This window comes from Eptatretus burgeri, chromosome 14, assembly GCF_056783735.1.
Source record: "Eptatretus burgeri isolate ZD-2024b chromosome 14, Ebu_testis_v1, whole genome shotgun sequence".
In the NCBI taxonomy this organism is placed as follows: Eukaryota; Metazoa; Chordata; class Myxini; order Myxiniformes; family Myxinidae; genus Eptatretus; species Eptatretus burgeri.
In genome coordinates this window covers 53847698-53860688 of record NC_140974.1, presented here as the reverse complement: position 1 = coordinate 53860688, position 12991 = coordinate 53847698, and the positions used below count along the sequence as shown (strand labels likewise).

At 44.6% G+C, this 12991-nt stretch overlaps 1 protein-coding gene across 7 annotated transcripts in view; it reads right to left on the bottom strand.

Moving 5' to 3' along the window:
- The window catches only part of LOC147013228 (uncharacterized), a 72067-nt gene that overhangs the window by 52335 nt on the left and 6741 nt on the right, over nucleotides 1-12991 (bottom strand). For 4 of the 7 annotated variants that reach the window (XM_085854882.1, XM_085854880.1, XM_085854885.1 and 1 more), the window contains exon 3: nucleotides 291-390. The exons of 1 other annotated variant lie outside the window; for it this stretch is intronic. Coding sequence is in view for 3 of the 6 variants with exons in the window: in XM_085854880.1 (XP_085711006.1) it covers nucleotides 291-302 (12 nt within the window). In the remaining 3 variants the exon portion in view is untranslated. Of the gene's footprint in view, nucleotides 1-290; nucleotides 391-919; nucleotides 1063-12991 lie in introns of all 7 variants that reach the window. 2 more of the 7 variants (XR_015051236.1, XM_085854881.1) reach the window with 1 other exon arrangement.

Genomic DNA, 12991 nt, shown 5'->3' with positions numbered 1-12991 from the left:
CAGATGGGATGAGTTTATGAGATTCTGGAGAGGAAATTAAAAGAGAAACATCGACAGAATGGGGTTTGAGTTGGGGTCGACATTTAAGGGTTTTTTGTTTGTAGATGCAGTGAAACATAAAATTTCAAATATTTAACGCATTATCTATCAAAAGCAATGCTATGATTCAGCATAATATATTTATAAATATGTCTGTTACATCACAGTTTTTATGATTGGACAAAGTGGTGCAATAAACAAATACAAAAGAGAATAAAACAAATGAAGGCAGAAAAAGGATGATTTTATACCTTTGGAGTCATCAGTTGTGTTTCGAGAATTCAAATGGGGCTTTGCAAACATCACCTCTCAGCCTGCGACTGCCACCCAGTGGCTGATCAATAGATGTATCTGCAATTCAAATAAAGATCCCACAAAAGAGAGAATATCACACGAGTATTTCCTTCCATATTCACCCATGCAGTGATATAAATGTCCAATGTTTGGCAACTACAGGAGTATTCACTGGTCACCCCTGGAATTTGATGGCTCATCTTAAACTACTGGATCTGGATCACTCATATTTAACCCCTGGAACTGGATCACTCATATTTAACCCCTGGTCTGGATCACTTATATTTGACCCATGGAACTGGATCACTCATATTTAACCCCTGGATCTGGATCACTTATATTTAACCGCTGGAACTGGATTACTCGTATTTAACCCCTGGATCTGGATCACTTATATTTAACCGCTGGAACTGGATCACTTATATTTAACCCCTGGAACTGGATCACTCATATTTAACCCCTGGAACTGGATCACTCATATTTAACCCCTGGAACTGGATCGCTCATATTTAACCCTTGGAACTGGATCAGATCAGGTCAGGTTTGGGAGCATGCTCCAGAGCAGCGCTTCGATGGGTCTACTTACTGCTGTACTCCAGAGGCCTCCGTCCGGCCATCCCCCAGGCAGATGCCTGGCCATGCCCATCTCCTTGAGATGCCGATCAACCTGCTGCCACCACGAGGCAAGTGAACGACCCATTGGCCTCCTCCACTCACGAGGCTTCCTCGCTGAGAGAATCGGGTGAGCAGGAACAACGTCAGGAAAATGAGCCACATGTCCATACAGTCGCAGCTGATGCTCATGGATTGTGCAGGTAACAAATCTCATTTGAGTCTCTCTTAGCAACCACTTGTTGGACACAAATCCAACTCAAGATAGCCATGGATTTTCCAAAGAGACCTGGTACCAAAGGAATTAAGTCTCCATCTCAGATTCCTGGTCAGAGTCCAATTCTCACATACGTAGAGCAAGACTGGAAGCACCAAGAACCTGAAGACTTGGACTTTCGTCATCCTACACAGCTACCAGCAGTGCCACACCCCATGATCCAGTGAATCCATGACTCCCCAGGCCAACTCAGACATCTATTGTTCTCTGGCTCACAGCCAGCAGAGATATGAATATCACTGCCAAGGTAAGTGAACCTTTCCATGACCTCAACAACTTCACCACAAACAGGTAGAAACAAGATAGCAGCATCCACGATGTCACTTGAAGACGGGATCTTAGTTTTGATCCAGGAAACCCCTAATCCCAGTGGCTCTGACTCCTCATTCAGCACCTTGAGGGCCCACAAAAAGATATTAAGTTTCCTTAAGGATGACTGCATCATCTGTGAAATCAAGGTCAGAGATCTTGATATTTCCAAATGACGCACTGCAGTTTGGTCTCTCTGACATCCTCCCTAGAATCCAGTCCATACAAGTGCTGAAAAGTGTGGGGGCCAGTACACACCCCTGAAGAACTCCAGTAACAACTGGACATTAGCCGGAAATAGTATCACCACATCTCAAAGCATTCTCAGTACCAGAGTAGAGTTCAGACATCAGATTGATCAGTTTTGCTGGCACCCCACAAAGACCAAGAATCCTCCAGAGGGCATCCCGATTCACTGAATGGAACGCTTTACAGAGATCAACATAAGCTGCAAGCAGCCCCTACCGAAACTCATCTGCATTCAGTGAGGACCAAAAGGACAAAAATACGGTCAATCATTGAACTCTTTGGTGTAAAGCCTGACTGCTCTGGGCACTGGTGCCCAAGCAGATTGTGGCAAACTCTATCAGTAATTATGCGAGCAAAGACCTTGCCCGACACAGGGAGGAGCATTTCCCCTCCGTAGGTGTTGCAGTCCCAGCGGTCACCCTTCCCTTTCCAGGGAGGGACAACAAGGCCCCTCTTCCAGTCAGTAGGGATGACGCCTGTTTTCCAGGCAGAGCACAGAACTGCATGCAATGACGTGAGAACAGCATTTCCACCAACCTTGAGAAGTCCAGCATGGATGCCACAGATCTCCGGAGTGTTACCTCTTTTCAACAGCTTCACCGCAGCATGTGTTTCCATGAAGAAAGGTGGACTACATGGAGGGTCAGCAAGAGGGATATTAACACCCCTGACATCCAACTCAACAGCTGGTGAATGAGCCTGGAACAGCCTCTCAAAGTAACTGGCACAGCGGGCCTTTTCTTCGGACTCCTCCGTCAAGAGCCCACAACACTCTGCCTTAACTGCAGTATACCGAGTGATGGGCTGGGACAAACACATTGCACAAATTCCCCTGTCAGCAGGATGAGAATCACTTGACCAAAGGTGATCCTCTATCCCCTCACAGATTCCTCACACATCGGCCTCCTTTTCCACCTTCAGTGCACAAACAGTTTTGTACCTTAACTCCCTGAACAGTTCAGCTCTGCCATTAACCTGTCCCTGCGACTGTGGTCAATGGTATCCAGTTTCCCTTGAGAGACAAAATTCTTCTTCGTCTTTCAGTGAGTTCCAAGACGTACACCAGCAACATCAAGTAAGGTGGTCTTGAAGGCACTCCACAACTCTTCAGGACTCCCCAAAACACGCAGACCCCCCAAATCCCCACTCAGCCTCTTCACAAACTCTTCTCATCCTTGAGCTTGCTCACATCTAGCCTATGCTGGGATGGTACCATCCTCCAGGATTTAAGCTGCAACTTCACAGTTGCTACCGCAAGCCTGTGGTGAGTATTGAGGAACTGAGCATGCCGGTAGACCCTGCAGTTCTGGATAATCCTCCGGTGACCATCAACGAGCACATGGTCAATCTCCTTTGCTACATCACCAGAATTGGAATACCAAATGCAGTGATGATCCTCTGGGTGCTGACACTAGGAACCAGCCATCCTCTGTTCATCATTTCTTGCAAAGTCAAGGAACTTACTGCTCTTCTGATTCACAGTTCCAGACCCAGGGGGACCAAAACACACCTCATAACCATCCCTATCAGTTCCAGTTGATGCATTGAAATCCCCCAAGATTAGAAGTGTATCTCGCCTGGGGGCACTGAACAACTACAGAATTGTGTATGGCATAGAATGCATCCTTCACGGTGAGATTACTCGCTTCAGTCTGAGCATATACAGAGATCAGGGAAATGAAACCCAAGGAGTGACAAATCCTTCATCTCATTACACGCTCATTGATTTGTGTTTCCTCAATTATCATTGGAGTCAGCTTATTGGAGACAGCTATAGCAACTCCTTGGGCATGGTAACCATCAGAGCGACCAGACCAATAGTAGGTGTAACCACCCATCATGATCTCGCCACTATCCTGTCTCCGAACCTCAGAGTGCTGCTATACCGATGTCCAAACGCTTGAGCTCAGATGATAACAGAGACAGGTGATCATCCTCTCTTCGGGAGAGGACATTCCATGCACCCACCTGATTGGACTGCCTCAGGTTAACCCAAGGAGACCGTCATCTGGTGGACGACACCTCAGCACCACCCTGACACACACTACCACAATCAGACCTGGGAAGGTTACCCAGTGGTTTTCCTCGTATCATCAAATAATGGGGGTCCCGGTGGTTTTGCCCTAATCCCGTCATCCAGTGAGCTGCCCTGCAAAGGGGAGCTGCACAATAAGTACTCCCACGGAGTGGGTTTTCAATTTTCTTTGCATTTTTCTTGTGTTTTTGCAGAGTAAAGGGTGTTACGGTGGTTCGAGTGCAAATCGTGCCACCAACCTCCTAAAAAAGAGTAACCCAGCAGCAGGAGGACATCTGCAGACACAGTTGGACACAAGATATGGATGGCCGTTGGCTCACAAGGAGCTCCTCCGCCCTTTGACAGGTTTTGTTTTTCATTCTGTTGGGTGTCCATATCATGCACCCTCCTCACCAGGAAACCTAGTGTTGGAGATGGTTTAGTCGCGAACAACCCTACCATGAAACAGGTTAGTTCAGGTTTACATGGTACCTGCAGCAAGTCACAGATATCATCTGGTCTAACCTGACAATTAGTAATCTGGATCACTTGTATCACTCTTATTTAAACTGTGGAACTGGAGCAAACTGTCACCCCCTGAACTGGATCACTCTTCTGTAACCCTTGGAACTGGATCACTCAGATTTAACCCCTGGAACGAGATCACTCATCTTAAACTCCTGGAAATGGATCACTCATATTTACTCCCTGGAACTGGATCAATCAGATTTAACCCCTTGTACTGAAGAAGAAGCCGAGACAAATAACAGTTAAAGTAACTACAGATCTGTTTCACACATGACCTTTCTCTCAAGAATATCGAGAACATTGCTTGGTCGAGACTGACAGCTCACATTGGGCCAAATGAACTAACAGACCAAATAAACTGGATCACTGGATCACTGGATCACTGGATCATCAGTCGGCACATAACACAAGACATAGCTCAGAAACTGCTCTCAAAGTCAAAAACGACATTATGACTGCTCTTCACTCAAAACAAAATATCTCTGCTCGTACTACTGGACCTGTTCGCAGTGATTGATATGATCAATCGTGATATTTTCATATCTCGTCGATCGCTCAAAGTGTAAGTGGCTGTGATGTCATGCTTGACTGGTTAGCTCACCTGAATGGAACATTGTTCCGGGGAGTTTATGGGATGGCACACCATCCGTCCATCCATCCATCCATCTGTCTGTCTGTCCGTCCGTCCGTCTATCCGTCCATCCGTTCACAAATACTTTAAACTTCTTCTCTGAAACCACACATACGATTTCAATGAAACTTCACCACAACCTTCATCACCCTGTAGATACCAAAGTTTGGCTCATGGCAAGAAATCAGGCTCTCAGAGGGTCTACAGGTGTTGTCCCCTAAAACAGGTATTTGCTTTCTTCTCAGAAACTATGCATGTAACTCTGATGAAACTTGAGCACAGCCTTCATCACTTGTGAGGTATCAAAGTTTGTTCATGGCATTAAAAAATTAAGGTCTGAGTGGGTCTATGGATGGAGTTTACTGGGGGTTGCCCCCTTGCCCCCCCCCCAAAGAGTTATTTCCTTTCTTCTCAGAAACGACACAGAAAATTCTGATGAAACTTGACTCTTTCCTTCATCACCTGTGATGTACCAAAGATTGTTCATGACAATAAAAAAGCAGGGTCTAAGGGGGTGTACGGGTGTGTTGCCCCCTCCCCAATATGTATTTGCGATAACGTTGGTTCATTTTCCTGATTCTGACCCACGTTGACTTCTTTCTCTGTATCATTGTTCTCCCAGGTGAGCACCCAGGGGTATTGCCCCTATTTTTACGTCTTATCTTGCTGATTGGTCAACCAGTGTCGATGTTGGCAGCAAAACCTCAGATGTTACTCGTCAGTGGCCGACATCGGATTATCATCGGGTTCTCTGTTCGGACCACTTGCCTACTCTGTGTACACACCGCCTGCTCATCACCATCTCGTATTTTACCGCTCCATGTATCGTCTGATCCCCAAATTCCTGGTAATCGGAATCAACTGCGGGAAACCACAAGTTCATTCACACTGGACATTAAATCTTGGACAATGCGCAATAAATAATCTTACACTAAATGAAGAAAAGATGCAATTCCTTGTGATAGGTTCCCATTACAACCGAGAGGATCTCCCAGACACTCTTCTTACGAATGGAAACACATCAATCATACCATCGGAATCAGCGAGGAATCTCGGTGTATGTTTTGACAACACGATGTCTTTGGCAAAGATGTTTCTAAGCTAAATAACACATTCTGGTTTCACCTCTACAGTGTTTCACAAATAAGACATTTCTCAAATTATATGTACATGATGACCACCTATATTTTGAGGTGTGTTTTTTGGAAGGCAAAAAAGGAGATCTCTATCTCTATCTATCTCTCTATCTGTCTCTATCTGTCTCTATCTGTCTCTATCTGTCTCTATCTGTCTCTATCTGTCTCTATCTGTCTCTATCTGTCTCTATCTGTCTCTATCTGTCTCTATCTGTCTCTATCTGTCTCTATCTGTCTCTATCTGTCTCTATCTGTCTCTATCTGTCTCTATCTGTCTCTATCTGTCTCTATCTGTCTCTATCTGTCTCTATCTGTCTCTATCTGTCTCCATCTCCATCTCCATCTCCATCTCCATCTCCATCTCCATCTCCATCTCCATCTCTCTCTCTCTCTCTCTCTCTCTCTCTCTCTCTCTCTCTCTCTCTCTCTCTCTCTCTCTCTCTCTCTCTCTCTCTCTCTCTCTCTCTCTCTCTCTCTCTCTCTCTCTCTCTCTCTCTCTCTCTCTCTCTCTCTCTCTCTCTCTCTCTCTCTCTCTCTCTCTCTCTCTCTCTCTCTCTCTCTCTCTCTCTCTCTCTCTCTCTCTCTCTCTCTCTCTCTCTCTCTCTCTCTCTCTCTCTCTCTCTCTCTCTCTCTCTCTCTCTCTCTCTCTCTCTCTCTCTCTCTCTCTCTCTCTCTCTCTCTCTCTCTCTCTCTCTCTCTCTCTCTCTCTCTCTCTCTCTCTCTCTCTCTCTCTCTCTCTCTCTCTCTCTCTCTCTCTCTCTCTCTCTCTCTCTCTCTCTCTCTCTCTCTCTCTCTCTCTCTCTCTCTCTCTCTCTCTCTCTCTCTCTCTCTCTCTCTCTCTCTCTCTCTCTCTCTCTCTCTCTCTCTCTCTCTCTCTCTCTCTCTCTCTCTCTCTCTCTCTCTCTCTCTCTCTCTCTCTCTCTCTCTCTCTCTCCGTCCCCTCTCTCTCTCTCTGCGTTCTCTCTCTCTCTCTCTCTCTCTCTCTCTCTCTCTCTCTCTCTCTCTCTCTCTCTCTCTCTCTCTCTCTCTCTCTCTCTCTGAAAGTTTTCTGGAAGGCTTTCTTGGTTGATCCTGGATAGGTTTGAGGCTGGTCGAGTAGCAGCTGAAATACGAATCCTGTCCACATTCCTCATGAGGACTCCAATGCAGTACTTGGTCTTCCGTTTGATTATGCTCCTGAATCACTTGAATGAGTTGAAAACTGCTGGTTGTACTCGATCTGTGCACGAGATGGTTTTAACAGGTAAAATAAATGAATAATCCAGCGATTCAAGGTGGGGGGAGGACCCTAAATCTCTTTCCGTAGATGTGTAGCTTATAGCACCACCTGGTGGAAGCTGCCACGTACATACAAAGTGGAGGAATTAACACACTCGTTAGGATGGGGCTCTCTTTTCTCTATTTTCTCTTCTCTCCTCTCTCTCCCCTCTCCCTCTCCTTCTCCCTCTCCCTCACCCTCACCCCCTCCTTCTCCCTCAAATCACAAACTGGTCCAACACTCGGAACGTGTCTTTAAATTCTGACAAATCTCACAATCTTACAATGTCTCTCTGAAAGGATCGTCTGGAACCCGCCCCCCCCCTCACCATCCCCATCTAATTTCTCAACAATCCTCTGGAAGAAGTCCTTTCATTCAAGCTTCTGGGTCTCACCATCTGTCATGATCTTTCCTGGGAAAGCCACATTTCTAAGCTGGCCTCCAGAGGCAGTCACCGACTCGGCATCCTTCATCGTGCAAAATCCTTCCTTGGCACACCTGAGCTCCTAACCACATACATACAAAGCTTTCATCTGCAGCCTGGTGGAGTACTGCTCTCCACTCTGAGCTGGTGCTCCCACCTCTCACATTTCTCGGTTTCACGCTGTGGAAACTAAGGCATTGAGGACCATTGGTATTTCCCATATGCCTGGAGTTGGCTTAATGGTTAGGGTGGTGGGCTTGGGATCCAAGAGTCCTGAGTTCCACTTGGCTGTTGAATTAATACCAGGTGCGGTTGACAGTCAGTTATCCTTCTGAGGTAGGTAAAATGAGTACCAACTTTGCTGGTATGATTGAGCCATTCGAGTATCCTGCGTCAGAGTGGTGACTCCTTCAGGATTGTGTCCAATAGCCCAGGAGGCAGCTTGGGCAGCAACAATGCTCTGCACAGAGTATGGTCACAAAGGATGGATTGGATTGGATTGCATTGGTATCTCCCACGATGAGGCTGAGTCTTTGGGTCTCACTCTCTCACTCCCTCATTGCAGACAAGTCAGTAGTCTTTCTGTCTTCTGCTGTCTCCTCTGCATCCTTGGCCTCCCTGCTCTGCCTGAGATATGTCCCGCCCCAGCATTCTCCCCCCCCCCCATATTTCCACAGGGTGCTCAAGGTCTGCCAGCAATTCCCTTCTGGTAAAACTACCAAAATCAAGAATCACTCTTTCATTCCTCTTTTTTCCTTCCTTTGGAACAAAGTCCCACACTCTCTTCAATCCCACTCTTCCCTCCAGGCCTTCAAAACAGCTGTTCACCAACATCTCTTATCTTCCCCATTCAAAACCACCATCTTTTCTATCCCCATGAATCCACCCCAAACCCACCTCCTTCAAATTCCCTGCATTCTTTCCTTGAAAGTCCCTGTAGTGTCCATCTTGTTTACCCTGTGTATCCCACCCCATCCCTCTCCCTTCCCCAGATCTCCTCATGTCTCTGTTCAAAACTGTTTTTTTTCCTCCCTCTCTCACCCCTCTTGTCTCCTGCTCCCTTTGTTGTACGTTCATTGTGTTCGCTCTCATACGAGCCAAAACATTGTATTTTTAAAAAAAAGACTAATTATTGCTCTAACATACAGGGGGTACTGCAGCAGTGGCACAGGGACGCTCCCAGTAATGATGCAAACCTGCAGTCAGGTGCTCCAGATGAAAGAGGAAGAAGACGCAATAGCAAAGGAAACCACAAACAATGAACCTGCAGGGGTGGATCGGGGGGCAGGGGTGGATCGGGGGGTGGGGGGGGCACGCACCTGGTGGACGCTCCCCTTCACCCTTCACTTCCCCTCCAAAGTAATGTTTATAGTTCACCCAGAACTTAGTTCCAAGGAGCTTATGGGATGGTGCGTCATCCGTCCATCAATCCGTCAGTCCGTCTGTCCGTCTGTCCATCCTTCCATCCACAAACACTTGCAACTTCGTCTCTGAAACTACACATATGATTTTGATGAAACTTGACCCCAACCTTCATTACCCAGTATGTATCAAAGTTTGTTTAAAAAAAAAAAATCGGACCCTAAGGGGATCGAATGAGGGGTTGCCCCCCAAAAGAGGTATTTGCTTTCTTTTCGGAAACAACATAAGCAATTCTGATGAAACTTGACTAAAACCTTCATAACCCCTGATGTACGAAAATTTGCTCATGACATTTAAATGGTTGGGGTCTAAGGGGGCATACTGGGGTGTTGCCCCCCCCCTAAATATATATTTGCTTTCTTCTCCAAAACTACACATGCAATTCCGATGAAACTTGACCACGACCTTCATTACCCATGATGTACCAAAGTTTGTTCACGGCATTAAAAAAAAAATCCATCGGCAATCACTTTCCTCTCCGTTACATATTTTGTGGGTCATCCATGCCTACCAGTGGTTCCCTGGTATTCTTATCCAGCTGCTACCAGGTGAGTGCCCTGGGGTATTTACCCATTTTTTTTCATCTGTAATAAGGTGTATGTAACCGAAGTTGTGGTCTCGGAATGTGTGATCGTCCCTTATTCCTCATGCCACAGCTAATATTGATCACAGTGTTCAACACGGAATTGATTTGAACTATTTAGTTTGTTCCCACTGTGGATGCTTGATAATGAACATATAATCAGAATCATTTGTAATCGGAGATGTTTGTTCTCTCCGAACCATTCATGAACCAAGAAGTGGAATGGTATCCCAAGTATCAGATAATCCACAATCCTAATCATTGTTTGAATTTGGCACAGTCTGTGTTTTCAAGAATATAGAACATCCTTTTTGACCATGGGAAATTATGCATGGGATAAAATAGGCATCAAATGTGTTGGTGAAGAAAATTTTTGTAATGAGTGATTCACATAGTTGAGATGATGAAGGCAAATGTTCAGGTTATTGCAAAACCAAAATTATGAAGGTCACATCCATGTCAAACTTCATCCAATACGTCAGGAAGGGGTGCCGACAGGGGGTGGGGTGGAAAGCGGGGTAACTACCCCGAAGCCCGGACTTAACAGGGGCCTGTAATTATTCCTTTAATTATTTTTATGCCTCTGCTGATGAAGTCACCAGAGGCATTATGTTTTCGGGTTGTACATCCATACGTACGTCTGTACGTACATATGTCTGTCCGTGCAAATTTTCTCTGTTTTCTCCCCAACCGCTTATCAGATTGAATGTAGAATGTTCAAATGATAATTATGACGTCGTAGGTCACGTGGTGTGGAAGCCATTTTGGAAAAAAAGGAAAAACTTTGGACCTCTGTATCTCCGAAATTGCTCCATGTAAAAAAATTGAAACTTTGCACATGTGAAGTACTCCCCATGGGAAACAAGTGTGATTTTTTTTTGATGATGTCATAGGTGGCTTCGTTATGACGTCATAATAGCATACGTCAAATGCTTTATCAGATCAGTATGAAAAATTTTGAGGGTCATCTAGCGCTAAATTGTATGGGGGAAAAAAATGATGACGTCATTGGGAAAGTGGTTCAGCAGCCATTTTTTTGAAAATATAATCTTTCAGAAATCTTCTCCAAAGTGGCGAAACAGACCAAGGTGAAACTTTACAGGTATAATCACCTATGCATGAGGAAGAAAAGGTTCTCCACCTATGACGTCATGGGTTCCATGGTTTGGCAGCTCTGATTTTTTTGAAGAATAAACTTTAAAAACTACTTCTCCAGAATGGTTTGACAGATCGAGGGGAAACTTCACCCACATGTTCCCCAAGCCTTGGGGATACAAGGATGTTCACAAATAACGAATAGGTCACATGGTCAGCCAACAAAAATCTTTTAAAAAACAATTTCTCTTGAACCGTTCATCAATCAACATGAAACTTCAAATTTATGATCTTGTAGTCATGGGAAACATGGGTTTTAAATTTCAACCTGATCGGACGCATGGTCGAGCAGCCAGAATTATTTAATATTTTGAATCTAGGTTCGGGGATTTATGATCGAATAAAAATATATATACCAGTTGATCGTCCTGGCCCGCTTCCTTTTTTGAACTTGTCTTCTTTTTTATTGTTTACTATTTTGTCAAACATCCTGAAAACAAAAATTGCACCTGTGTCCAAAGGAAGCTGTGCAGTGAAGCGGCTGCACCGTTTGAAAAGTAGCCCCATGGGGGACTGATGGTTACTTCCCCAACAGGCGGGATGACCTTATTGTCCTTATGCAAACTAAACAATAACACAAAAAACCGAAGCACCAACACAAGAAATACGAGACAACAACAAACTAGAAACGAATAAAACACGGTGTGTTAGAAAGGTACTTCTTCATTTTTGACAGACAGATGGAAGGAAGGACATACCACATCTATAGTAAGAAATGTCAGTGTGTCCATCAGTCTGTCGGTCAGTCTGTCTGTCTCCTCCATAACTCCAAAACCATGAAACCTAGCGGTCCCAACCTTTGCATGCATACTAAGGAAACTCCAACGTGGTGCATGATGAAAATTGAGTGTTTGGGTGAATTTAAACACCTCTTTTGAAGATAATTTAGGGGGTGCTAATCATGAAAAACCAAAATAAGCCTTACCAAGATGGTGGCACGCCATCTTGGTCAGCCCTTTGTCAGCGTGCAACAGCCTCAAGCGCCATTTTTTTTGGCCTGTTCAACAATGCCTTGGCTTGGAACAGGCCGCAATGATTAACTAATGATGAAGTTTTTTTTTTTCACTTTTCTAACTCATATTATCGAATGCCTGATCATCATACCAATGAATCGCTGGATACATTGCAATGCTTATAAACACCTGGAGACGACAGCGTGAGACTTTATTTTATTTCTGCACCTGCCATAACCTCTAGAATCTTATAATCTGAATTTCAAAATTTCAACTTCTTTTTTGACTTCAGCAGTAAGTAGTTCTGACTGCCAAAAAAAAAAAAGTGTTCACATGTCCAATCTGGAACAGGACATTGCTTAATATTCTGGGAGTCAATGGGTTCATGGTGTTTACATAACCGATCAGCGATCACTAATCGCTTGCCAAGCCAGCCATTTTTTCATCTGTAACCTTATCAACTGTTTATTTCCGTTTTCACCTTATCAACCATTTCGTTGGAGTGTTTGCTTGAGTGCTTAAGCCACTTGGTGAGTGCTCGACAATATTTTCACTGTCACTAAATATATCGATGAACTTGAACAAAGTTCAGGGTCAACCTGTCTGCGTTTGGCTGTGCAGTGCTTCGCGTGGTGATTCGTTCGGTGGTTCGCTTGTTAAAAATGTGCAATTTTATTTTACACCACATCTCCCCTTTTTGTACGATATTCTTTCATTAAACGACCCATTACTTCGGCAGAGATAGATACATGAAATAAAATTAAAAGTTTCGTTTTTAAATGTTTCTTCAACAGTTTCGTTGGAGTGCTTGCTTGAGACTCAAGTTGAGTGGAGTGCTTGTAACATCTCCAGAGTTAGGAAGGCAAAATAAATTAGATGATCACAATGAGTAAAAAATGTTTTCAATTGTTAGAGTAACAAAGCAATGAATTGCCATATCACGGCAGGATAGCCGAGAGGTACACACACACACACTCATTCTAACTCTCAGGTGTATAGCCAACTATAAATTCTCATCCCGGTGTTTCACAGGCAGGGTGATTCATCAATGTGTGTGCCATCTCTCAGATGTATGTTACAGTGGACATCACATCCCCTGGAATAACT